The 27,075-nt window shown below is 45.0% G+C and overlaps 3 protein-coding genes across 7 annotated transcripts in view; 2 read left to right on the forward strand and 1 right to left on the reverse strand.

The window, feature by feature from the left end:
* The first annotated feature begins 78 nt into the window (after window positions 1–78).
* Window positions 79–4,482, forward strand: TRAPPC14 (trafficking protein particle complex subunit 14). The gene is made up of 11 exons (XM_049638886.1): window positions 79–696; window positions 897–992; window positions 1,099–1,228; window positions 1,374–1,460; window positions 1,624–1,744; window positions 1,846–1,993; window positions 2,124–2,206; window positions 2,295–2,462; window positions 2,987–3,134; window positions 3,363–3,556; window positions 3,686–4,482. Exons 1-11 carry the CDS (start codon window positions 286–288, stop codon window positions 3,837–3,839), a joined length of 1,740 nt encoding a protein of 579 aa, XP_049494843.1. The 5' UTR covers window positions 79–285; the 3' UTR covers window positions 3,840–4,482.
* Window positions 4,483–4,716: 234 nt separating this feature from the next.
* LAMTOR4 (late endosomal/lysosomal adaptor, MAPK and MTOR activator 4) lies at window positions 4,717–7,910 on the reverse strand. 3 transcript variants are annotated; one of them, XM_049638884.1, is made up of 4 exons: window positions 7,800–7,910; window positions 7,246–7,326; window positions 5,422–5,539; window positions 4,717–5,077 (listed from the first exon to the last, which is right to left on the reverse strand). In XM_049638884.1, the coding sequence occupies exons 1-4, from the start codon at window positions 7,800–7,802 to the stop codon at window positions 5,031–5,033; spliced, it is 249 nt and encodes an 82-aa protein (XP_049494841.1). In that variant the 5' UTR covers window positions 7,803–7,910; the 3' UTR covers window positions 4,717–5,030. The 3 variants fall into 3 exon arrangements, with proteins under 3 accessions (XP_049494841.1, XP_049494840.1, XP_049494842.1); XM_049638883.1 differs by having other exon boundaries at window positions 4,717–5,060; window positions 7,800–7,904; XM_049638885.1 differs by lacking the exon at window positions 7,246–7,326 and having other exon boundaries at window positions 4,717–5,060; window positions 7,800–7,886.
* A 241-nt stretch (window positions 7,911–8,151) lies between these two features.
* Window positions 8,152–27,075, forward strand: part of LOC125928253 (NXPE family member 3-like) — a 74,435-nt gene continuing 55,511 nt past the window's right edge. For 2 of the 3 annotated variants that reach the window (XM_049638877.1, XM_049638878.1), the window contains exons 1-2: window positions 8,152–8,334; window positions 22,724–22,891. The gene's annotated coding sequence lies outside the window, so the exon portion shown is untranslated. The remainder of the gene's footprint in view (window positions 8,335–22,723; window positions 22,892–27,075) is intronic. The other variant, XM_049638879.1, reaches the window with a different exon arrangement.

Raw genomic sequence — 27,075 nt, forward strand, 5'->3', positions numbered from 1 at the left:
GCGGTCCTGTCACCCACAAATTCCGGGGCCCCGGAGGCCACGCCCCTTCCTTTCCGCTTCCGGTTTCTCTCCAGTCAATCTGCCCAGCAGCCCGGTTCCGGCCCTGCGGGGTCTCGGTTCCGGGTTCGTTGCCCCGGTTCCCGGCCCCGGCCGGTCTCCCGGGCCGGCCCGGCCGCGCACAGCACCCGTCGGGTGTCGGGACTCCCCAGCCCCACCCCAACGGCCCCCTCGCCCTCCGCCGGCCCGGCCCACCTCGCCCCCGGCCCGCGCCGTCCTCGCCGCCCCATGGAGTCCCAGTGTGACTACTCCATGTACTTCCCGGCCGTGCCGCTGCCGCCGCGCGCGGAGCTGGCGGGGGACCCGGGCCGGTACCGGGCGCTGCCCCGGCGCAACCATCTCTACTTGGGGGAGACTGTCCGCTTCCTGCTGGTGCTGCGCTGCCGGGGAGGCGCAGGGTCCGGCGCCGGGGGTGGCGCGGGCTTGGGCTCTCGAGGGGCCTGGGCAGAACTGGCAACGGCCTTGGCCGCCCTGGCGTCGGTCAGCGCCGGGGGCGGGGCGCCCGGGGGCGGTGGGTCCGGAGACCAGGATCCCGAACCCCCAGGGGGCGGGGATCCCGGAGGTGGGCCGTTGTTTCGAGGCTGCAGCCCCCTCCTCACCCACGGCCCGGGTCCTGCTACCTCAGGGGGAGCGACCACGGTGAGGAGCTTGGGGTGACACGGCACAGGGCGGAGGGGCGGTTTGCTGGGCTCCAGAGACAGGAGGGGGGTGGACACTGGGGGCATGAAGGAGGCAGATGAAGGAAGCCAAGAAGAACCGCGTACAGCACATCTTAAAAGGGGACGCTGCAGGCTGCCTCTTTGACTCTCCCGCCCTTTTACCCCTTTCGCAAACACCAGCTGCCTGTGGAGGAACCAATTGTGTCCACAGATGAGGTCATCTTCCCACTCACCGTTTCACTGGATAGACTGCCCCCCGGGACACCTAAGGCCAAGGTAAGATTGACAAGGGGTGGAACTGTTGTCCTAATTCAGACTCCCTTTCTAAGGCAGGGCTGGCTGGCTCTCCTCTTAACTGTGGCCCCGTGTCCCTTGTTCTCAGATTGTAGTGACTGTGTGGAAACGGGAGGTTGAGGCACCAGAGGTCAGAGATCAAGGCTACTTGCGCTTGTTGCAGACCCGATCTCCTGGGGAGACATTCCGGGGCGAGCAGAGCGCTTTCAAGGCCCAAGGTGGGGAGAATGTAGAGGGGAAATGCTCGAGTCTGAAATTTAGGGGATAGAGTGGAGGGGTGACACTGGCAAGCGCTGGATTAGAACTGTGTTGGGGATGAGGTCTCTGCCCAGCTCATCAGTTCTTGCCTCGGCCCTCCTGCAGTGAGCACCCTGCTGACTCTGCTGCCCCCTCCGGTTCTGAAATGCCGCCAGTTCACTGTGGCTGGAAAACACTTGACCGTGCTCAAGGGTGAGCAGATCTGTGGCTTGGGTCTTGGGTAGCAGCAGGGGCATTGACTAGGTGGCAGTTACTCTGGGCACACTGGTGGGGATCGGTCCATTTGGGAGGGGTAAAGTTGGGGTTTGAGGTGTCCCGGTACTCTCAACTGAGCTGACCTGGTTACCTCCAACAGTGCTGAACAGCTCCTCCCAGGAGGAAATTTCCATCTGGGATATCCGGATTCTCCCAAACTTCAATGCTAGTTATCTACCTGTCATGCCTGATGGCTCTGTGCTGCTGGTGGATAATGTCTGGTGAGATCCTGAGGAGGGGCAGGGATGTAAAGTGGGGATGGGGGCAGGGCCAAGAGCTCTGGCAGGAAAAGATCAAGCTGTGTCGCTTTCTTCTGAACTAGTCACCAATCTGGGGAAGTCTCCATGGGCTCCTTCTGCCGGCTCCCTGGTACCTCTGGCTGCTTCCCCTGCCCGCTTAGTGCCCTGGAGGAACACAACTTCCTGTTTCAGCTGAGAGGGGGAGAGCAACCCCCTCAAGGAGCCAAGGAGGTGAGTATAGGGGACTGGGTGCTCAAGGAAAAGGTTAAGAAAAAGCAGTAGGAGGGAAAGGCCAGTGGGCCACAGAAGATGAGAGGGGAGCCTCAGGTACACACGATGTTTCCCTTTGTCTCTCCCACAGGGCCTAGAAGTTCCCCTGATTGCTGTGGTTCAGTGGTCCACCCCAAAGCTGCCCTTCACCCAGAGCATCTACACCCACTACCGGTGAGTTTGTGGGACTCCCCGCTGGACGCCATCCTGTTCACCTTTGTTTGCCAACACACACCCTTCTTCCCTCTCTCACTGCTTCTAGCCTGCCCAGCATCCGCCTGGACCGCCCATGCTTTGTGATGACTGCTTCTTGTGAGTCCCCCGTTCGAACTTATGAGCGGTTCACTGTCACCTACACACTGCTCAACAATCTCCAAGACTTCCTTGCTGTGAGGCTTGTGTGGACCCCGGAGCATGCACAGGCTGGTAGGTGGGCTGTCAGGCTCTGGGGACTTGTCCCAAAAGAGGAGGGGAAAGGAAGTTATAGAGGTGGGGGCTTGTGGCAGGCTCCTTTGGCTCTATACCTAGGTGGTCTCCACAGTGTTACAAACGGAGAGATCAGAGAAGCAGTGGGGCAGTGATTTTAAGGACATTGACCCTGGATCTGGGCTCCCTTGTATATTTGATTTCTATCTCTCCCATTCACTAGCTGTGTGACCTTAGGTAGGTTACTTAATCTCCGAGCCTCACTTAGATTCCTCTTCTCTAAAGTGGGGGAAATAATATCTCTTAGGATTGTTAATGGTGATCTAATAGTGTAGCATAAGTGAAGTGGTCAGAATAGACTTCAGCACACAGTAAGGATTTGCTATTGTTATTTATAAAGTTCAACAAAAGAGAATATATAAAGACTGTGCTCATGAAAAGCCCTTTGCGAACTGAGAAGTGCTGTATAGATGTGTTTACTGGTGGCTGTTTCTGCGCCCCCCCCCCCCCCCCCCTCCCCCGGGAAAGCAGCTGTGTGGGGGGGAGCCGGGCCATGCAGGCAGCCCTGGACTCCATTGTCTGCCACACGCCCCTCAACAATCTAGGCTTTTCCCGGAAGGGCAGTGCGCTCACCTTCAGTGTGGCCTTCCAGGCTCTGAGGACAGGGCTCTTTGAGGTGGGCTGGGGAGGGGCTGGGCTTATGGGTTATGGGAATGTCAGGGTGGGAGGAGTCCAGGCCTCCAGCCTCTGTGGAGGAAACACCATGGATGGCACTGAACAGCCGGGCAGAGGGAAGGGGGAACTTCCATCCAACGTTGGCCGGGCAAGTGGGGAACTTGATTTGAAAGGAGGTTAGGGGCCTGGAAGCTGAGCTGGAATGCTGACCTGTGTCTCCCCGCCCCAGCTGAGCCAGCACATGAAACTGAAGCTGCAGTTCACCGCCAGTGTGTCCCACCCTCCGCCCGAGGCCCGGCCCCTGTCTCGAAAGAGCAGCCCCAGCAGCCCTGCTGTCCGGGACCTGGTAGAGAGACACCAGGCTAGCTTAGGCCGCTCTCAGTCCTTTTCTCACCAACAGCCCTCCCGGAGCCACCTCATGAGGTATGGAAGCGGTGGGGGAGGGGTGGGGGGGTGGGGGGTGGGCACCGGACTGTGGAGAGGCCAGAGTTGGAGGGGGAACAGAGGCTCTGGGGCCCAACCAGAGCCCACAGCCTCTGCCTTCCCCCCCAGGTCAGGCAGCGTGATGGAGCGCAGGGCCATCACACCTCCTGTGGCCTCCCCCGTGGGCCGCCCCCTCTACCTGCCTCCGGACAAGGCTGTGCTTTCTCTGGACAAGATTGCCAAGCGCGAGTGCAAGGTCCTGGTGGTGGAGCCTGTCAAGTAGCACCCTGCCGGCTCTCCTCCCTCTTACGCTCCCAGAAACCGAAAGCCCCCTGGAGGGGGCCCTTGCTCCAGACTGTGCCTCCCCTGGGATGCCTCCCACCATGGATGAGGAGGCCCAAGAGGGCCGCCTGTCTGTGTCTGCTGATGAGGGACAGGGAAGAAGCTGTGAAATGGGCGGGTATGGCTGAAGCACTAAGCCAACAGTATTTCCCCGGCTCCCTGGGGGGGGGCTGGCCCCACCCCAAGGCCAGGGGCAAGGGCTCCGAGAGCTCCCTTGCCCCCCTCCCGCCCAGTACCCTGGTTCTAAGTTTACAAAGTGTATTCCTTGTTCCTATTAAGTTGTCTCTCCTGACTCTGACACCCTCCCTCCCACCCACCCGCAGGGCTGAGATTAGAGGGTGGTGATGGCAAAGGGACCCTGACAATGGCCCTCCTGTCTCAGGGGTGAGGGGGGATAGCCAGGTGGCCTCCTCCTGCCCCTCATGTTTACGTTTGTTGCCTGAAGCACTTTAAGTTGTGTGGGGGTTTTTTCTTTCTTTGTTTCTTCTTTTTTTTTTTTATCTCTCTGTTCCTGTAACTTATTCTCCAACTACTGCTTCCAACTGAAATAAGACTATTAAATGCCTGTTCAGGAGGGAGAAGAATGACCTGCATTTGTGTGTTGGTGGCAGGAGCAGAGATCCCAGGGGCTCAGAACGGTTCCCTTCAGTAGGCACACAAATAGCTCCCTTCCTATCGTACTATTCTCCGACTGCCAGTTTTATATGCCCAGGTGCCTTGCCCCCCCCCCGTCAACACACGACTGTCTCCCTAGAAGATGGAAGACTGACTCACGGTGTAACCTCCCTCACCCCCCATCGTACACACATCCCTAGGCCTGGGAGCATCAAACTCATGTTTATTAGGAGGGAGGGAGGGAAGAGGGAGATCCCCTTGCCCTCACTCTCCTTGACACAGTGCAAAGTCCCCAAGCCTCTGCCCTTCCAGGTAGGGGTGGGGCAGTGGGTGAGCAGAAAGCCTTAGTTCTAGCAGCAAGCCAAGAAAGAGGTGGAGGAGGTTTGCGTCTTCCTCATCACAGAGGCTCATGGACCCAATCCACCTCTGCCCCTTGCCCTCTGGCAGGCTCAGACGTCAACAGGCTCCCGGCCTCGGTTCTGCCTCTTCACCACAAATACCCTCTGTCCTGACACGGTCACCAGCAGCGTGTGTTCTCCAAAGACCACTGGAGAGGAGACACACCTTCCCCCACCCGGGGGAGGGAAGGGAGCACAGAGTTAGTGGGGTACAATGGCCTCTACACGGTCACGCAAACCGGTGGGATCAAAAGCCAAAGGCATGTGATAGTTCAAGGCTCAGAGATTTGAAGATAGGAGGGCTCCATTAAATCCCCTTCCTTCTCTTGGTTTCTCCTGATTGCAGGAGTGAATCCCAAATGGAAGAAAGTGGCCAGAACCAGGGATCTCAGAGAGAGATGGTGAGAGATTGGCAGGAGACAAATTTTTTTTTCCCCGAGAAAAGAAGCCTCTGGGAGCAACCCCCACCCCCTCCCATCACCACCATTAGGGGCAGGGGCTGAGGCTCACCCGATAGGCGCTTGAAGGGTATGTTCGTGCTGTGGTGCAACCGGAAGCCACAGGCCGTGCTGACCAGCTCAGAGATAGCACTGGCTGCCTGCTCGTCATTCTCTAGATCCCCAGATGACTGCATGCAGATGGAGGAAGGAGGGCAGAAATTAGGGAACAGAACCGGGAAAGAATTCTAAGAACAGTCACTTTGGCTCTCGCACTTGTAATTCTCCCTCTCAACTTTACGGTACTTCTAAGGATACCCCCATTTTTGGAAAAAAAACAAACCTGAAATTTTCCTCTGATATTGCTGCTCCTCTTGATGCCATCCTGTTTCTCATTCTTACAACATGGGCCTTCCCCCAGTGAGCACGGACTCATTCATTTCTTTACTGACCATTTTTTCCTAATCCCTGAAACTTGATTTCTCCCTGTGTCCCCACTTATTAGATAAATCCACGTTCTCAAACATCTGTGCCCGCCCAGTACTGACTGGTTCAAGGCTCTGTCTTTTCCTCAGTCTTTCCTCTGGTTGCCCTGTCTGTAGAATCTGAAACATACACATCCTCTTTGTCCCTGAGGCCTGCCCTACTACCTAGCCCTTGGGTAATGATGTGACAGCGGCCCAGGCTTCCTCTTTTCCGGTGCTTGTCTCAACTTCCTCTCCTAACGTCCTCAACATGGGCCTCCCAATTAGATTAAGTTCAGTGCCCTTTGCTCTCTGTGACATTCTGTACCTCAGTATCCTCATCTGTAAATTGGGACAAGTTCCTATTTATGGGCTCATGGTGAAGATTATGTTGAGGTATCACTGGTGAGATGCTTAGAACAGCTCCTAGCAGTATATACTAACTGCTCTTACTCTGTTTCTAACCAATGTCTAAAGTCAAGTCACCAAAATTACCCTTAGTTCACCCCCTCCCCAATCAACTTCCTTTCTTAATTTCCTATCTGCCATGGTGCCATCATTCTAGACTTGGGTTCACTGTCTTACTAGACAGAAAAGTATCTCCATTACCCGTCTCTAGTCATTGCCAAGATATATTGATTCTTCCTTTAAAATTTCTTCTCTCCTTGCTCTTCACTGCCACCAGACCCATCTCAGACCTAGATTTTCAAAGCAGCCCTCACCACTTCTGAATCTGGCCCTTTCCCGTCTATCTTCACACCTAATAGAACAATCTTGCTTAACTATTTCATCAGCTCACGTTTCTGTTCAAGGCTCCTATCACCCTCAAGATTAACATAAATGTGCTAATCCAGCCTTGAAAGTCCTCCACAGTCAGATCTTTCCTTACCATATTCTCTTCTTCCAAACCTTTCCAAATCTCTTCAACACGAACCTACCACGCCTACCCTGAGTACTCTCCTTTTCTGCCTGTTCACAACCATCCATCCTTTAAGACCAGCTGAATTCTCACCTCCTCCAAGAAAGTCTCCTTGTCATAATGTAAGTTATAACAGCTTTTAACCTTAAGCCTTGTCTCTCCAGCTAGATTAAAAACTTCTAGAAAGCTAACACTGTATTGTACTACGGAACAAACAAAATACAAAGGATCTTGAGTAAATACCAAATAAAAACATATTCGAGAATAACGTGGGTAATATCAGTTATCAACAAACCTATAACTAGTTGTCTGAAAAGATAGTAAACTTCTACCTCAGAAGTTCCCAGACTATGATTCCAGAGATTTTATTTGATTAGTTACCAAAAGCTTACTTCGTGCCAGGCATGATAGCTAACAGTGAGAGTGGAGACAAATTAGGCTAAACTGGGCGATGTTAAAAGGGATCACTGGGCCCTGTGTCCTTGGGGGACCCCCGCCCTTGCCCACAACGCACCGCCAGCACTGCGCCTTCACTCAAAACCAGGTAGCCGAGCTGGTCTGGGATTCTCTCCAGCCCCTGGGTCAGTGCAGAAGTCTAGTGGGTAAAGTTGCGATTGGTGAGAAGCATGCCAAGGATGGTCCTCGATGCCCTTCATTTGCAAACCCATGTCTCTCGTAACAGTGCCCCCCAGACCTTTCCCCAGCCAGGGTCCTTCCAGACCCTCTCCCCTCTACAGAGCCTTCAACACAGAGCCTGAGGTTCCCATCTTCCTCACCCTCTGACCCTGGGCTCCCTTGGCCTCAGCAGCCCCATCAGCCCGCCCCATCTCCAATTCTCCTAGTGGTCCACCCCTCCCCCGCAGACTACTCGCCAGCGTCCGTACACCCTCCCACAGATCCCTCCTCAGCCCTCTACGTCGCCTCCCCTCCCATCTCCATTCTCTCTGCGTCCCGGGGTGGACAGGAGGTAAGGGCTGAGTGCAGGCCCAAAAGGGGGCAACCAAAGAGATTGGGGAACAGGGATGCGGAACCCCTGGCGCGTACTCCCGCGCATGCGTTCTCACTCACCATCGCAGCCTTAGGTGCTGGGGGCGCTCCCTTTCAGATAGGTAGCTTCCGGCTCCAGACCCAGGTCACGTGCCTTCTCCAGGCGGTCCCCTCCAGCCTTGCGCCTCCCGACTTTAGCTCCGCCCCCAAAGCGCGGATTGGAACATGACTACATCATCAGCCTTAATCTGCCAGTGAGGAGCGCCGCTTCCCAGAGACGCAAGCGGATTGGTCGCAGGTCCGCCCTAAATACCCATCTCCCAGCCCCTCAGCCGCAGATTTAGAGGACAGGGGGGCGTGCCGGTGGGGGGCAGGGGGGGCGGGGCCGGAGGGAGGAGGGCGGGCTGAGGGTGTGCGCCTGCGCGCAGAGGGCTCGGCGTTTTCTATGAGCTGGGGTTGCACTTGAGAGTGTGACAGCGAGTGAGAGAATAAAGTGAAATGCAGAGTGAAGGCAAATGCCGTTTTTATACCTACTCCAGGCAGCTCTCTGTTTAAGACAGGGGTTTGTTCCCAAAGCGGCTTTTCCTCCTGGGATTCTGTGAGGAACGGTGTGATGGTGAGTCGAGTCCCCCGCCTCCTCCCCTCAGGGAAAGCAGTCGTGGTGCTGTCTTGTCTAGTCTGTGCCAGGAAACATTAGCAACAGTACTTTGAAGTCACTTTTTAATACATGAGTGTCACATCGAAAGTTTTTGTTTTAATATAAATAGTTTCTGGGCCCGCAATACCAATGTGACCGAGAAAGTGCTGGTGAAGTAAAATGAAGGATGATTCTAGAAATAAGTACTTTTTGGTGATAAGATGGGGGAATTGGCGCCCTCGGTGCGTTGCTGATGGGGCCGTGAAATGATGCCACTTCTATGGAAAACCCATCAACGGTTCCTGGAAAAGCCAAATACAGAGTTAGTTCCATGAGCAGTTCCACTCCTAGATGGATACCTAGGAGACTTGAAAACATGTCCACGCAAAAACTTGCACACAAATACTCTTAATAACCTAAGGATGGAAACCACGCAAATATCCATAAACTGAACAACAGAGAAATAAAATGTGGCGTATCCATGCAGTGGACTCTCATGCAGCCATAAAAAGGAATGGCGTATTGGTAAATCCTACAGCATGGATAAACTTTGGAAACATGAACCCTGAGTGAAAGCAATCAGATACACGAGGCCACATAGAGTATTTTGCTGTTTATGCGAAATGTCTAGACGAGGCAAATCCGTAGAAGCAGATTAGAGGTTGCCAGGGGCAGAGGGGAGAGAGAAATGGGGGGGGGGGTGACTGCTACTTGGTGATGGAAATGTTCTGGAATGATAGAGTGATGGTGGTTCCGCAGTCTGAATGTAATAAAACCACTGAATTGTGCACTTTATTTTTAAAAATATTTATTTATTTTGAGAGAGTGAGCAAGTGGGGGAGGGACAGAGGGAGAGAGAGAGAGAGAGAGAGAGAGAGAGAGAATCCCAAGCAGGATCCACGCTGTCAGCACGGAGCCTGATGTGGGGATCAAACTCATGAACTGTGAGATCATGATCTGAGCCGGATCGGGTGCCCCTAATTTGTACACTTTAAAATGGTGAATATTAGAGTATGTGAATTGCATCTCAATAAAATAAAACTAAGTACTGTTACTTGAGGAGAAGGTTAATTAGAGAAGATGAATGCATTTTATTTCAAACGAGGTATGTTTAGAGGAGCCTTGGTGGCTCAGTTGAATTTCCAACCCTTGATTTCAGCTCAGGTCAGGATCCCAAGGTTGTGGAATTGAGCCCTGTGCTGAATGTGGAGCCTGCTTAAGATTCTCCCTCTGCCCCTCTCCCCTACTCTCACTAAAATAAAATAAAATAAAAATAAAATAAAATAAAATAAAATAAGGTATGTATAACAAAATTTAAATTGGGAGGAGGGTGTAGAGAGACAAAGTTGTGTGGAGATGCTTAATTTGCAAAGGCTTCCCTTGGCCTTAGATATTGACAATACTTTGTAGCGTCATTTTCTTTAACTTACTGTTCAGGGCATTTTCATCCATACGTTTACTTCTCTCTCTCATTAACCACCCCGTAATAGTGTCTCTATTTTGCAGATGAGGAAGTGCAAATTTAAGAGAGGTTGAGCCCTGCTCACAGGCACCCAAGTGGGCAAGTGGCAGAGCCAGATTCCAGTCTAAGTTTGCTGACACTGAGTCTGATGCTTTTCTATTACTCCATTGGCCAACTATGTTTATTGTTATTTTTTAAAGCTACATTTAACTTTACCACAGAAATTCCCTATTTTCCTTTTTCTTGATGCAGAGAAGCCCCTCGCAAAACAATGTTCATCAGCCATCATCAGAATTGTTTCATTTTCACAAATCATAGTGCCCATGTAGAGAGCAAAGTTTCTCGTTCTTTCATTCAACCAATGTTTATTGAGCACCTTCTGTGTACTAGACACTCTTCTTGGAATTGGAGATACGGCAGTGAATAAAAACGATTTTTTTGGGACGCCTGGGTGGCTCAGGCATCCGACTTCGGCTCAGGTCATGATCTCACAGTTTGTGGCTTCAAGCCCCACCTTGGGCTGTGTGCTGACAGCTCCAAGCCTGGATGGAGCCTGCTTCAAATTCTGTGTCTCCCTCTTTCTCTACCCCTCCTATGCTCGTACTCTGTCTTTCTCTCAAAAATAAATAAACATTAAAAAATTAAATTAAAAAGACATTTTGTATTGTTGTCAAGAAAAGTGAGGGAGAGGGTGAGCCAGATAATGAGTAAGAAGATGTTAAGTTATCAAGAAGTGCTATGAGGAAAAATAAAGCAGGCTTCCATTTCCATTCAGTTCAAAAAACATGAAAAACAAAATAATGTATTATTTAGGGATTTATCTATTATCTAGCTACCTATCTCAAAATGATAAAGATCAAGGGAATGATTTTTATTTTTATTTAAAAAAATGTTTTTAATGTTTTATTTATTTTTGAGAGAGAGAGATAGAGTATGAGCAGGGAAGGGGCAGATAGAGAGAGGGAGGGAGACAGAATCCACGAAGCAGGCTCCAGGTTCTGAGCTGTTAGCACAGAGCTTGATGTGGGGCTTGAACCCATGAACCATGAGATCATGACCTGAGCCAAAGTCGGATGCTTAATCGACTGAGCCACTCAGGCACCCCTCAAGGGAATGATTTTTAAAACTGGAATAATGGTTACTTCTGGAATAGAGAAGGGGATGGGATAGAAAGAGACACAAAAGGTTTCAAATTCATATATTGATCCCCAAATTAATATATTGACCCTGATTCCATTTTGATGATATTTGGATGTAGGGATATTGGGAAGTGCTTATGTCATGAGAGTGGTACCCTCTTGAATGGGATTAATGCCCTTTTAAGATGTACCCCAGAGACCCCTACCCCCTTTTGCTATGTGAGCACACAGCACAGATGGCAGTCTATGAAGCAGGAAGCAGGCCTCCACCAGACTGTAGGATCTGCTAGTGCCTTGATCTTGGATTCCTAGTCTCTAGAACTGTGAGAAATAAACGTTGTTGCTTATAAACCACCCAGTTCTGTATATTCAGCTCTATAGCAACCAGAATGGACTATGGCGGTAATATTCTATTTCTTAGGTTCTAAGTCTCTGTTTTTGTGTCTTCTGTGTGTGTGTGTGTGTGTGTGTGTGTGTGTACATATATACACACTTTTTAAAAAATTTTAATGTTTATTTATTTTTGAGAGACAGCACAAGTTGGGGACGGGCAGAGAGAGAGGAAGACACAGAATCCAAAGTGGACTCCAGGCTCTGAGCTGTTAGCACAGAGCCCGGTGCCGGGCCCCAAACCTGCAAACCATAAGATCATGACCTGAGCCGGGGCGCCTGGGTGGCTCAGTCAGTTAAGCATCCAACTTCAGCCCAGGTCACGATCTCGCGGTCCGTGAGTTTGAGCCCCGCGTCAGGCTCTGGTCTGATGGCTCAGAGCCTGGAGCCTGCTTCTGATTCTGTATCTCCCTCTCTCTCTCTGCCCATCCCCCGTTCATGCTCTGTCTCTCTCTGTCTCAAAAAATAAACGTTAAAAAAAAAATTAAAAAAAAAAAAGATCATGACCTGAGCCAAAGTTGGCCGCTCAACCAACTGAGTCACCCAGGTGCCCCCATACACACTTTTTAATACATGAAAGATTTGATAGTCTTAAAAATCGTAAAAAAATAAAGTAGGTCACGGCGCCTGACCTGATTTGCCTCAGTCAATTAAGTGTCCAACTCTTGGTTTTGGCTCAGGTCACGATCACCATTCATGAGATCGTGCCCCACGTGAGGCTCCATGCTGACAGCACAGAGCCTGCTTGAGATGCTCTGTCTGCCTCTCCCCGTTTGTGTTGTCTCCTTCTCTCTCAAAATAAAGATACAGACTTTAAAAAATAAAAAAAATAAATAAAATAGGTCTTATGACCCCACAATTTTACCCCAAGGTATATACCCAACAGAAAATGTGTGCATATATCTGCCCAAAGACAGAAGTAGATTGTGTCACATTCACATAATGGAGCACTATTGATCAATGAGAAGGAATGAACTAAACCATACACAACAACATAAATGAATTGCACAAACTTGATATCTAGTGAAATAAACGAATCACAAAAGAGTAAATTCTGTGTGATTTCATTTACATAAAGTACCAAAACAGGCAAAGCAATCTATGTTGTAGAAATCAGGATGGTAGTTATCCATGGGGGAAGGGTTGAGACTGGACAAGAGGGATGCTTCCAGTACTTGGTAATAGTATTTCTTGGTCTGGATGTTAGTGTCCTGTATGTGTTCTGTTTGTGAAAAATTGGTGAGCTGTACACTTGTGATATGTGAACTTTTCATGTATATATGTTTGAATATTACAAAACAAAGTTGAGTGAGAAGATAGAGAAGGTCAGGGTGGTGATGGGTGTGCTGTTTTACACCAGGTGGGCAGGACTGGCCTCTCATGAGGAGAAAACTGAGCAGAAACCCAAGGGAGTGAACCATGTGGGTATCTACATACCTGGGGGTAGAATATTCTGGTGAGTGCTCATCTAGCTTGTCTTAGACTGAGTTCTTTGAAGATAAGCACCTGGTATACCTTTGAAATTCCAGTGTTTACCTCAGCACCTACCACATTGCTAACCTGCAAATTGAATAATTTGTTTTTGGTATATTGTCCTAGTCACTTCTAGCACTTCCTTCTAGTTTTATTATTATTTTTTTATTTTTTTTTAATGTTTATTTATTTTTGAGACAGAGACAGAGCATGAGCGGGGGAGGGGTAGAGAGAGAGAGGGAGACACAGAATCTGAAGCAGGCTCCAGGCTCCAAGCTGTCAGCACAGAACCTGATGTGGGGCTTGAACTCACGAACTGTGAGATCATGACCTGAGCTGAAGTTGGATGCTTAACTGAATGAGCCACCCAGGTGCCCCACTTCCTTCTGGTTTTAGAGACCTTTTTTTTTTTTTTTTGGCCTCATGGTCTCTTAATTCTGCTCTGTACCCTTCCATGGTACTTTCTTCTTTTGGAAAGGAGGGAACAAATCCTGAGATGTAAAATGTTTATACCCAGCTGTTTCCAAATAATCTCAGACCTTCCTCTCTCTGCCTGGAAACCACATGTTCCTTTATTTACCCCCAACTTGACCCCTCCCAACACACATACTTTGTCCCACCAGGATCTAAGTGGCTCCTATTTCTAGTCTAATGCTTACTACACTTCACTGCTACTCTTTGTTTACCTGCCTAGCTCACTTACAAGCTGAGCAGCATGGGGTCAGGTCTTTGATGTTTTCAACATGTTATTCCCAAAGCATGTGACTATTACCCTGCAGTCTTTAAAAAGTGCTGGTTGAATGGACGTGCCAGGGTTAAGATCCAGGAAGAATAGAGTTGGGGTTTGGAAGTCTGTTGATGGTTATATATAATACATAACATATTTTAAAATATTTTATTTCTTAAAATCCCTTCCCCTTCTCTCTGTAGAGAGAGAGATTTATTTTAAGGAATCTCAAGCAAATCACACTGGCAAGTAGGAAATCTGTAGGGTGGGCCAGCAGGAAGAGTTGATATTGCACCTTGAGTCTGAAACCTGCAGGACACAAGGCTAGAACTCGGGGGTTTTATGTTATTACAGGAATTCTGGAGAATTCCTTCTTTTCTGAAAAAGCTTGATCTTTTCTTATAAGGTCTTCAATTGATTGGCTAAGGCCCACCCGCATGGTGGCATTTAATCTGTTTTGTTCAAAATTAAATATTCATCATATCTTAAAAAATGCTTTCACAGTGTAGGGGAGGCAGATTTTTACCTTTGCCCTCCTAGGGTCTTTGGCTGGGTCTGATGATTAAATTAACATAAGACAGGAGAAAAGTATACACATTTATTTAATGCAAGTTTTACATGACTAGGAAGCCTTCATAAGGAAACAGAGACTGAAAGAAGTGACAAAACCTTTTATACTAGGTTGAACAAAGGAAGACAGTTGTGGAAAACTAAACTGTGTGTGGGTGGTAAAGGAAGATAAGAAGAATTATTTTAATAAGGTCTGTTTTACAGAATTCTCTAGTCACAATTTCCTGTCCTTAATAATTAAGAATGTTACTTGCCCTCTGATACAGGGAGGACATCTAAGGGTCTTACCATCTGTTTTCAAGAAGAAAAGGAGAGTCAGAGTGCCTTTCCTGTAACTGCTGTTTAAGTACCTTTAGCTCATAATAATTTTTATGTCACAGAGACATATTTTGGGGTGACATACTATAATTTCCTTCAACAGCAACATCTAGACTGATGTTTGACCAAACCAATGGGTACCATAGCCTAGGCAAGTTGACACATAAAGTGAACCATCACATCCACAAAAGCCAAAGAGGGTGGGTGCCCCTTTGCTGTGATGGTCTCTGTGGCAGCATTCATACCTGGTACTGCAGTTGTGGGTAATCCTTTCCCACTGGCTTTCCCTTGTCTCCACCCAGGAGTCTTATGGGATAACTGAGCAAAGGGGAAGGAATGTGCTTTGTAAGTACATATCTTGAGGAAGCACTGGTGAGCCAGAAGGGGAGGAAACACTTGAATGTCTGGAGCACTACAGCCTATGAGTGCTGGGAGCCCATATAAAGTTGGAGAGTCCACTTCCTTGGCTTTCTGTGGCCAAGAGACAACAAAGCCCATCTAATAATACACAGGCTCAAGCCACTTCGTTTCTCAAATTTAGTAGTATGTGAAAAAACAAAAAGAAGCAAAAGCAGGGTTCCAAAATTGTGCTATGATTGAAATGGTTGCACTTGAGAAATGAATGCTTTTAACACAGAGATATTACAAAGCTTTATGATTTTGACAGTCATGCAATAATTGCCAGGTTTACAAAGTTAATCTGAGAAGCAGAGTGCTATAAGACACCAGTTAAATTGTAATCTGAAAGTCTCCTTCCTTTCTGGTGGGCATGTCTCTGACTGAATATATAACCAACACCCTTTAGAAGGAATGTTCAAAACCTACATTTGAGGCTTTCATGAATGTGAAGCCCAGGCAAAAAGTCCCTTTCAGCCTGGGCTAGGCTCCCGATACAGCTTTAACATGCCTCAATTTCTTGTTATTTTTATGGCCTTAAGGAGGGGGTCCCAGACAGAATTAATAATGTGGTCATGAGTCACATCCTCAGCCCTGGCTTCATACTTTTTTTCCAGTTATAGATTTACCCTGAACTGAATTTATAATTACTTTTAGGACGTAAGTTTTTCCCCTAAGGCTAGAAAGGATTAATTCATTCATTACAGAGCTACTACTAGACATTGTTCTAGAGGTTGTGGGTAGAACAAAGCTGTCTATCGTCATGGAGTATCGTCATCTACTCTAGTAGATGGAGACAGAAAATAAGCAATACATATAAAAGGAAAATTAAGTAGCGTGTTAGAAGATGATAAGTGGTATAGGAAAAAAATCATCAGGGTAAATGGGATCCAGAGTGTGGAGGTAAGAGGGGACCTGCTGCTCTATTAAATAGGGTGGTCCTGGTAGGTTTCACTGAGGAGACATTGAGAAGACTCCGGCAAAGACTGGAAGGAGGTGAGGGAGTCAGCCTGGAGGAAATGGGAAAGAGTATCCATGGAAGAGGTAACGAATACAAAGGCTCAGTGTGTGTGCATATGAATGCGTTTATCTGATATACTTGAGAATTAGCAAAGAAGCCAATATGGTTGAAACTAAATGATCAAGTGGAGAGTAGTAGGAGTAGTAGGAGACAAGTTCAGGGAGGTAATGGAGGCCAGAACATGTATAGCTATATAGGAATTTGGTTTTTCTTCTGATTTGTTGTCAACTTCCCCCCCCCATTATTATGCCCCGTAGGAGACTTTTTAGATTTTTATTTTCCTAATTGCTACCCTCTCATGAAATTTTAATACCATAGATATAGCTTCTATTTATCTATGTACTGTGGCCCTTTGGAGGGCTAGAAACCATTATAATATCCAAGATTTTTTCACCCCCTGCTCCCCAAAAAACAACTTTCATCCCCTTGGAGATGATATTGTTCCTGTCGAGAATGCATGCTGAGTGAAATAGGGACTCACCAGGGAGTTTAAACAGAGGAATGACATGATCTTACTATTAAAAGGATCATTCTGGATATTCTGTTGAGAAAAGGCTATAGGAAAGTAAGTGCGGAAGCAAGAAGACCAATTAAGTAAGAGATTATGGTGACGTTGACCAGGGTAGTACTAGTGGAGGTATTGAGAGGTAGTCAGATTATAAATATATCTTGAAGGTGAAACCAATAGGATTTCCTGAAGCATTGAGTGTAGGATGTGAGAAAAAATAAAGCAATAAGAATGATTTTAAGGTGTTTGGCCTGAGCCACTGTAAGGATGGCATTATCAACTTAGTGGGAAAAGATAAGGATAGAGTAGTTAATTTAGAGGGCAGTTGGTGGTGGAATCAGTTCATTTTTGCCCATATCTATCTGGTATGTATCCAAGTGGAGATTTTGAGTAGGCAGATAGAAGAGTCTGGAAATCAGGAAGGAGTTCTGTGCTAGAAATATAAATTTGGGAGCTATTGGTTAATAGATGGCCATGATATTGGATAAGCTAAACAAGGGAGTGAATGTAAATAGAGAAGAGAATCAAAGTCTGATCCCTGGGGCATGCCAACATCAAGAGATTGTGAGAAGAGGAGGAATCAGTGAAGGAGTCTGGGAAGGAACAATTTACCAATTGTTAGGTTAGAGGAAACCAGGAAAGTGAGGTGTCCTGGAAAACAAGTGAAGAGTATATATCAGTGGGGAGTGAGTGATCAGCTGGTGCAGACACTGCTGATAGGTGCTGAGAACCATCAGTAGGTGATTGATTGTTGGATTATGTGCTATGAAGGTCATTGATAATTTCAAGAAGGACAGTTTCAGTGGAATGGTCAGAACAGAGTCTGATACAAGATTAAGAGAATGGGAGTGGAGAAATCAATTACATTGAGTAAAGTCATATACTTTTAAGAGTTGTACTGCAAAGGAATCAAAGAAAAGGGGCAGTAGCTGGTAGAAGGATTAATCAGTGGATTAATCGCTAGATTAATCAGTGATTAGAGCAGACCTTGGTGATCAACGGGGTCAAGGGAAGGTTTTGTCAAATTGAGAGAATAAAAGCAGAGTTCTATGCTGTTAGGAATAACTCAGAAGCAGTGGGGGGTGGGGGCGGGTAGTGATGTAGGAGAGAGCAAAGAAAATTTTTTGGGCAATAGCCTTGTGAAATTGAGGGAGGATGGGGTCTAGTGAAGGATGGTCTTTAGATAAGAATATGGACGGTTCATTCATGGCAACTGATGGGCAGGCTGGTTAGATGCTGATAGTAGCTGGATAGAAATGCGGGTGGGGGAGTCTGTGAAATATTTTCAGAATTGGGGACTACATGGGGCGCCTGGGTGGCGCAGTCGGTTAAGCGTCCGACTTCAGCCAGGTCACGATCTCGCGGTCCGTGAGTTCGAGCCCCGCGTCAGGCTCTGGGCTGATGGCTCGGAGTCTGGAGCCTGTTTCCGATTCTGTGTCTCCCTCTCTCTCTGCCCCTCCCCCGTTCATGCTCTGTCTCTCTCTGTCCCAAAAATAAATAAAAAACGTTGAAAAAAAAATTAAAAAAAAAAAAAAAGAATTGGGGACTACAGCCATTGCCTAGGAGAGAGGGGGAGATGATGTATTTGGAGTTTGAGGACACAGGCCCAGGTGTGAAATGGTCATCCCAGAAAGAGTGACTAAGGAAGGTGGATGACAGCATCGTCAGTGGAGAGCAGCTCATGGAAGTGAAAGGCTGTGGTGTTGAAAGATTCACCCACATGGATTTTGAAATTGCTGAGTGTTAGGACAAGTAGGGAATTGGAGAGAGTGACACTGAGCCAGGAGCTGACATTGTTTAGAAATGAGGGAGGAGGGTTGTTGGCAGATAACAGGAGCAACTTGTGGTAGGATCTGAAAGGCCCTGAGCAGTTATGAGCTTGAGTCCCTTCCAGGTCAAGGCAGTGGAGCTGGGAATGTGGCAGGTGAGGGTGGGCAAATGTGGCCTCAGAGGCGTGGCACAGTGAGCTGGAAAGCCAAAGCTCAGGGCCAGCCAGTCAGCAGCAAGTGACCAAGCCGACTGGGAGCTAGAGTAAGGAAGGGCTCTCCTGCCTTCATTAGAGGGTGAGTGTGATTGGGGCAAGCATCTGTATTTAAACGATCCTAATGGTAAGATGGAGATGTGTAAATTCCCAGAGCTCCTGGTGCACATGATCCTATAGGGCCTGAATGGATGGGAGTCCAGTTGGCACCACTGTGGACTTGTTAAACAACAATTTCTTGCATCTGTGGAGTTACAGCCCTGTATTACTTGTATTTGAAAATATCAGCTCATCCTCATTCTCTATTCAGTCCCTCAAACCTCAGCTCAGGGCTGTCATTAGAATTTAGCCCCTTGCCTTGCAAACTAAGATTATGTCCATAAACTGGGGCTTTATTTTCTCAAAATTGGGCAAAACAAAATCAAATAAAATTCAGGTCCACAAATCCAGTATCAACTCTTTCCCAATTACCCCTCCCTCTCCATCATCCCCACCTCCCTTACCATAAAACCACCCATGAGAGGTAAGGAAGCCAAATTTGGTGACCCTTTTTTTTCTCTCCTCAAATAAATGACAATGTAGCCACTGCAGAAGGAATAAAGGTCTGGGCAAGTCTTGGCAGATACTCCAAAGAGAGGAAGGGTGGGAGACCAGAAAGGGGCTAAGATGGAGGTGGGATGGTAATATGAACCCAGAGGGGTGTATGCTAGATCATGGGGTTCAACCAAGTTCTAAATCGTCTCAGGGACAGAGGGGGTTGGACCCATCAAGGAGAACTTTCCTGGGTTGGACATGGGAGAGAGTCCTTTCTGATTCTGACTTTTCCCTTGAAAACTCTTCCCAAGTTGATTAGATTGTAATGAAGATATGAGTTAATATTATTTCATGATTCTTTAACGTTTTCATCACCAATGACCCCCTTTGTTATGGACTAAATGTCTCCCCTCACCCCCTTTTATATGTTGCAATCCTAACTCCAAATGTGATGGTAGTAGGTAGAGCCTTTGGGAGGTGATGGGGTCCTGAGGGTGGAGCCCTGTGAGTGGGATTAGGGCCACAATAAGAAGAGACTGGGGAGAGCTTCCTTCTTGTCTCTTTTCTCTACCACATGAGGATAAAACTAGAAGTCAGCAGTCTCAACTCAAAAGAGGGCTTTCACCAGAACCTGACCATCCTGGCACTCTGATCTTGGACTTCCAGGCTCCAGAACTAAATTTCTGTTGTATATGAGCCACCCAGGCTATGGTACTTTGGTACAGCAGCCAGGACTGAGACACCCTATTTTTAGTCTCTTTTTACAACATTATAATATGATGTAACCTTTCCCCCATTTTTGTTTCAAATTTATTAAAATTTTTCATTTCTGTTTCCAGTATCATTGGATACCTTCAACATCCATTTCTACTAAGTATTTTATTTAAAAAAAATTTTTAATGTTTATTTATTTTGAGAGAGAGAGAGAGAGAGAGAGAGAGAGAGAGAGAGAGAGAGAGACGGAGTGCAAAAGGGGAGGGCAGAGAGAGAGGTAGACACAGAATCTGAAGCAGGCTCCAGGCTCCGAGCTGTCAGCACAGAGCCTGATGTGGGGCTCAAACTCACAAACCGTGAGATCATGACCTGAGCCAAAATCAGTTGCTTAACCGACTGAGCCACCCAAGTGCCCTTCTACTAAGTATTTTAAATACTTCAGATAGTTCACAGACCCCACTGTGGGACCCCGACTGCCTAATTTCCTTTGTGACTGTCATTTACTCTACTGCCTGGGTCAGTTCCTGTGTGTTGTCAGTCCTGTCCATATTACTATTGCTTTTCATCAGAGCTGACTTCATGGGTGCTCAAACTGTACAGTCACACAGGGTCCCGTGCTCAGAAGGGCCTGTGCTGGGTTTAATGCTGTGCTGTCCCCATCTTGAAATTTGTAATAATTTTTGAACAAAGGGCCCCACATTTTCATTTTGTACAGGGCCCCCACATGTTGTAGTTGGTCCTGCCAGTCACGACTGGGAGAGTTCCTGGGGCTGGTTGGGGGCATAGCCCTGAATTACTCTGACAGGCTGCTCAAGACTCTGGCAGGAGGGAGGGAGACTTCCACTTTCTCACAATCCATATCTCAGACCCACTTTGTTTCCTTGAGTTAAAAAATTATAAACATGAAATCACTGCTTCACTATATACTAATTTGGAAGTAAATTTTAAAAAATAAAAAATAAAGTTAAATTATAAAAAAAAAGTGACACGGATGGTTTAAGGACAGATTTACATTTACAGATTTGTGGCTATATTTCTAAAAATCATAAAATGTCTAATGTCACTTTATTGTAATAAGGATTTTTTTAAGTAAAAAAAAAAAAATTTATAAACATGAGGGGTGCCTGCGTGGCTCAGTCAGTTAAGCGTCCAACTCTTGATTTCAACTCAGGTCACGATTGCAGGGTCATGGGATCTAACCCCTGTCAGACCCTGTCAGAACCGGCTTAGGATTCTCTCTCTTTCCCTCTCTCTCTGTCCCTTCCCTGCTCATGCTCAATCAATCTCTCTCTCTCTCTCTCTCTCTCTCTCTCTCTCCCCCTCTCTAAATAAACTTAAAAAAAAATTGTAAACATGGACACAGATTCCCTCTTGCCTCTTTATTTGGAAAACCCTGCCACAAATTCTGTGCCTGTTGCTTTCATTTTTGTTTCCTTGTGCTTTATTTCATTTCCTCCCAACCAAGTGTGTACGTGGTGCAAACAGCCAAGAGTTGTTCTTGGTGGGGACCCCGTTCACCACCTCCCATGCCCCTTTTTGCCCCCACCAGGCAGGCAGCCATGCACTCCTGCACAATTCCTGCTGCTGTCTTTGAACTTTCTGCCTCCAAATGCACTGAGGGCCCAGAGTGGTAAAGGGTAGAAGGGAAAGGAGATCAAAGGAGAAGGAATGGAGAGGAGGAGAGCTGGGGGGGGGGGATGAAAGGAAGAGAGAAGCAAAGGGCGAGTAGCTGAGGGTTGGGAAGTGCTTGGGATGAGACCCCTTTAAACTTATTTTATTTCTTAGAGAGAGAGAAAGAGAACAAGTCAGGGAGAGGGGCAGAGGGAGAGAGAGAATCCAAAGCAGGCTCCACGTATATATACGTATACATATATATATAGAGAGAGAGAGGGAGAGAGAGAGAGGGAGACAGAGGGAGAGAGAGAGAGATTGTGCATACTATTTGATTTTTTGGCCTACCGAAAATTCAACTATGTACACACATATATTCAACTACCCATTTAAAAGAGCTACCTAGGGGGTACCTGGGTGGCTTAGTTGGTTGGCTGTCTGACTCTTGATCTCAGGGTCATGAGTTTGGGCTCCATGCTGGGCATGAAGCTTACTACAATAATAAAATAGAGTAGAATAGAATAGAATAAAAAAATAAAACTACCTAATATTTAGTCATTTAATTTATGTAATTTAATAATTTCCTATTGTACACCTGGTTATTTAAATTGTTTTCAATTTTCATTTTTAAACAGCATGGACTGAAATTTCTTGTGCATATCCAGGATATGCACTTTCTAGATAGGATAACTTTCTAGAAGGAGCATTTTAAAGGATGGCAGTCCACAGTGTAGAGTGGTGGCAAAAGCATGTATTAAAAACACTTATATGCTCTGTAATTTAGTTACATCATTTAGTCCCTCTGTAACTCTGTTTTCTGCATCTATAAAATGAAGGTGATAGCATACTGCTTCATGGGCAGCTGTGAGGATTGAAAGAACTAATAACACACTTAGCCTAGTGTCTGGAACATGATAAGAGCTCAATAAATGTGAGCTATTATTACTGCCAGACAGCTCTTTCAAAAAGTTGTGCAAATTACACAGCACCCTATACTATGATATACTCTCACTTGAATTAATGTTAGATATTATCCTCCTTTTAAATTAGTGATTCTCAACTTTGCCTATACATAGGAATCATGTGGGGAACCTTAAAAAATACTGATACCCTGGTCCCACTCCCAAAGATTCTGATTTAATTGGTCTGGGATGTGACCTTCAGCATTGGAATTTTTGAGGCTCCCCAGGTGATTCTGATATGCCGATATGTGAGTTGTCACTGTTTTATTTTCTCTTTGGTGGAAAAATATATATATTGGTGGTGCTAGCAGCTGGGAGGAGGGGGGTGAGGAGTAACTGCTTAATGGGTACTAGCTTTCCTTTTGGGGTGAAGAAAATGTTTTGGAACTAGATGGATGTGGTAGTTACATAACACTGTGAAAGTACTAAATGCCACTGAATTGCTCACTTTAAAATGATTAATTTTGTGTTATGTGAATTTCACTTCAATAAAAAAACAGAAAAATATTATGTCTTTTTTTAATATCTTTTAAAATTTTTTTAAATGTTTATTTATTTTCAGAGACAGAGACAGAGTAGGGGTAGGAGCAGAGAGAGAGAGAGGAGAGAGAATCCCAAGCAGACTCCATGCTGTCACCAAAGAGCCTGATGTGGGCCTCCATCCCATGAACTGTGAGATCGTGACCTGAACCAAAACCAGGAGTTGAACGCTTAACTGATTGAGATTCAGGTGCCCCTATTTTAATTTCTTTTACAATTATGATTGAGGGTTTAATTATATGTTTAGTAACCATTAGGGTGATTTTTCTTTTTTTTTTTTTTTTTTCAACGTTTTTTATTTATTTTTGGGACAGAGAGAGACAGAGCATGAACGGGGGAGGGGCAGAGAGAGAGGGAGACACAGAATCGGAAACAGGCTCCAGGCTCCGAGCCATCAGCCCAGAGCCTGATGCGGGGCTCGAACTCACAGACCGCGAGATTGTGACCTGGCTGAAGTCGGACGCTTAACCGACTGCGCCACCCAGGCGCCCCTAAGGGTGATTTTTCTTTTACTCTTTTTCTTAAGCCTGTCTATTGCTCACTTTTCTGCTAAGATGTTCATTTTACTGTTTGTAGGAGCTGTTAGAATGTTAACCTTTGTCTGACTCGGGTTTCAAATGTTTTTTTCAGTTTGCTTTTTGTCTTTTATTCCTGTGGTTTTTTTTTAATTTTTTAAACATTCATTTATTTTTGAGAGACAGAGTGAGACAGAGCATGAGCAGGGGAGGGGCAGAGAGAGAGGGAGACACAGAATCTGAAGCAGGTTCCAGGTTCCAAGCTATCAGCACAGAGCCTGATGTGGGGCTCGAACTCACAAACCACGAGATCATGACCTGAGCTGAGGTCGGACACTTAACCGGCTGAGCCACCCAGGCGCCCCAATTCCTGTGTTTTTTGATGTACAAGTTAAGTTTTTTTTCTTGTAATTAAGCTGTCAAGTTTTTTATGATTTTGCCCTTCAGTGTCAGGCTTAGAAAGTACCCCCCCAACCACCCCCCCACACACACACTAGAAAAAGAGCAAACTAAACCTAAAGAGAACAGAAGGAAGGATATAATAAACATTAGAGTGGAGATAGAGAATACAAAATAAAGTAGTAGAGAATTCAAAATAATAGGGAAAATCCATTAAACCAAAAGTTGGTTCCTTAAAAACATCAACAAAATCAACAAATTTTTAGCCCAACTGACTATGAAACAAAGAAGACTCAAATAAATAAAATCAGAAATGAGTTTCAGATAACATTACTATTGACCTTACAGGAAAAAGAAAAAGATTGTAAGAATATTCTGAATAGTTGCCAACAAATTAAATAATCTAGATGAAATGGACAAATTCCTAGAAACAATGTACCAAAACTGATTCAAGAGGAAATAAAAAATCTGAATAGACCTATAACAAGTTAGGTGATTGAATCAGTAATCAAAGACTTTCACAAAAGGAAAAGTCCAGGACCAGAGGGCTTTAGTGGTGAAAAATTCTACCAAACATTTAAAGAAGTATGAATACCAGGGCGCCTGGGTGGCTCAGTCGGTTGAGCGTCCGACTTCGGCTCAGGTCATGATCTCGCGGTCCGTGAGTTCGAGCCCCGCGTCGGGCTCTGGGCTGATGGCTCGGAGCCTGGAGCCTGCTTCCGATTCTGTGTCTCCCTCTCTCTCTGCCCCTCCCCCATTCATGCTCTGTCTCTCTCTGTCTCAAAAATAAATAAACGTTAAAAAAAAAATTTTATATTCATTAGCAATTAATCTAAAAGGGACATTTAAATAACAATACCATTTATAATACATAAAAAGAATAATATACTTAGAAATAAAGTTAACCAAGGAGGTGTGAGACTTGTATAAGGAAAAAATTGCTGAAAGAAATTAAAGAAGATCTAAATAAATGGAAAGACATCCATATTCATGGGTTGTTAAAAGACTTAATATGGTTAAGATGGCCATACTGTCTATCATACTGCAAAGTGATCTACAGGTTCAGTGCAATCCTTATAAAAATCCCAATGGCCTTTTTGCAGAAAGGGAAATCACTCCTAAAATCCATAAATCAAGAGAATTGAAAACATATGTCCACCACAGAAAAATGTACACAAATGGTTGTAGCAGTACTATTCACAATAGCTGAAAGGTGGAAACAACTCAAATGTCCATCAACTGATGAATGACAAACAAAAACTAATATATCTATATACAATGGAATATCATTCAGCTGTTAAAAGTGATGAAGTCCTGATTCACACTGAAACATGAATGAGTTTGGAAATGAAAGAAGCCAAAAACAAAAGGCTACTTATCATATGTTTCTATTTATATGAAGTGTGTAGAATGGGCAAATCCATACAGACAGAAAGTTAGTGGTTGCCAGAGGGAAGGAGGGGGGAATGGGGAGTGAATGCTTAATGGATATGGGGTTTTCTTTGGGGTGATTAAAAGATCTGGAAGTAGTGGGAATGGTTGCACAATATTATGAATGTACTTAATGTCACTGAATTGTACACTTTAAAATGTTAAAATGATGAACTTCATGTTATGTATTTTGTACTACAATAAAAAGTCCTTTCCAATGCAAGATCAAGTAAATTTTTACTTCCAAAAATAATAGGTTTTTTGTTTTATTATCAAAATTTTAACTCTTTAATTAAAAATTTTTACCCAAATTATCACAATACCATTTATTGAATAATGTCTTTATTCTGCACTGGTTTGAAATGCTGCCTTTATCATATGGTCTGAAGCCAGGCTTTCTCTCCAGCATGTGATTGGATTTTGCAGTATTATTAGCCTCTCTAGTCTGTTTTCAGTATAACATGTTTTTTTATCTATTGTAGTTTAGAGCACATTTTAGTTTAGTACACATTTTAATATCAGAGTACCTCATTATTTAAGCATTTTCTTGGTGATTTTTTAACATTTTTCTCCCAGATGAACCCAATGATTATTTTGTTAGATTAAAACTACCCCTTTGGGGGCACCTGGCTGGCTCAGTTGGTAGAGTGTGCGACTCTTGATCTTGGGGTTGTGAGTTCGAGCCCCATGTTGGGTGTAGATATTACTTAAAAATAAAATCTTTAAAAAAATACCCCTTTGGAATTTTAATCGTAATTGCATTTAAGTTGAACATATTTACAATACTGTGTATTCCTGTCCAAGAACATATGTCTATTTATTTAACTCTTCTTCCATGTCATTTAGTAAAGTTTTGAAGTTTAATTTATATACATATTATACTTTTATCACTTCATTTCTAGAAAATTAAGTTGTTTCTGTTGAAACTTTGGTGACTGATCATTGGTAGTATGCAGGAAAATATAAGGGAAAGCTATTAGTTTTTGTTTAAATATTTTATAACTAGCCATGTTACTGAGTTATAATTGACTCTAACAATTTTCAGGTGCTTCCTTTGGTTTTTAGGTAATGATATCATACATGAATAATAGAAATTTTGTTTATGCCTTACCGTGTAATCTTGGGCATAGTTCCATCATAGTATTTAACTACCAAATGTAAAATTCTTGCAATATTGCCTGGTACACAGTAAGCATTTTATAATCTTAGTATTATAATAATGATACCATATTCTCTAACAGAAAAATTGGAGGGGGGGGGATGGTACCTGGCTGGCTCATCAGTTGATAGAGCATGTGACTCTTGATTTTGGGATTGTGAATTCGAGCCCCATGTTGGGTGTAGAGATTACTTAAAAACCTTAAAAAAAATGTTTGGTGTTTTATCCTTTATCTTTGATATTAGTTGTTGGTTTGAGATAGATTTAAAATATTTTTTCATGATATAGAAGTATTTGCTTCTATTTTTCTAGAGCTTTTGTTTGTTAAGATAAATGTCTGTTTAATTTCACAGAATACTGATTTGCATCCATCTGAATTGTCCTTTCTCCTTTTTATACAATAAACTATATTAATAGATTTTCTAACGTTTAGCTAGTCCTATGCTATAATAAACCCAAATTGGTCGCAGTATCATTAAAATGTTGAATCTGATTTGCTTATTTTTTTTATAATCATTATATCTATACTTTTAAATGAGATTAATGTAAGGTTTTGTATTTTTTTCTATGTTGTGTGTGTTAGCCAGGAGTTGGTGTCCAGGTTTCTGTTAGCTTCATAAAATGACTTGGGAAATACTCCACTTTCCCCAATGTTCTGCAGCAGTTTTTACAGTATAGAAATGATTTATTTCTAGAACATTTGAAAGAATTTACCCTCAAAGCCAATTAGATCTGACATCTTTCTTGGAAGTATATTGTTGTAAACCTTAAAAAAATCTCATTTGTGATTTGTGATAAGTTCAGGATTTTAACTTCTTATATCAATTTTGAAAATTTCCTAGAAAATCACCCATTTCATCAATATTTTAA

This window comes from Panthera uncia, chromosome E3 (genome assembly GCF_023721935.1).
Source record: "Panthera uncia isolate 11264 chromosome E3, Puncia_PCG_1.0, whole genome shotgun sequence".
In the NCBI taxonomy this organism is placed as follows: domain Eukaryota; kingdom Metazoa; phylum Chordata; class Mammalia; order Carnivora; family Felidae; genus Panthera; species Panthera uncia.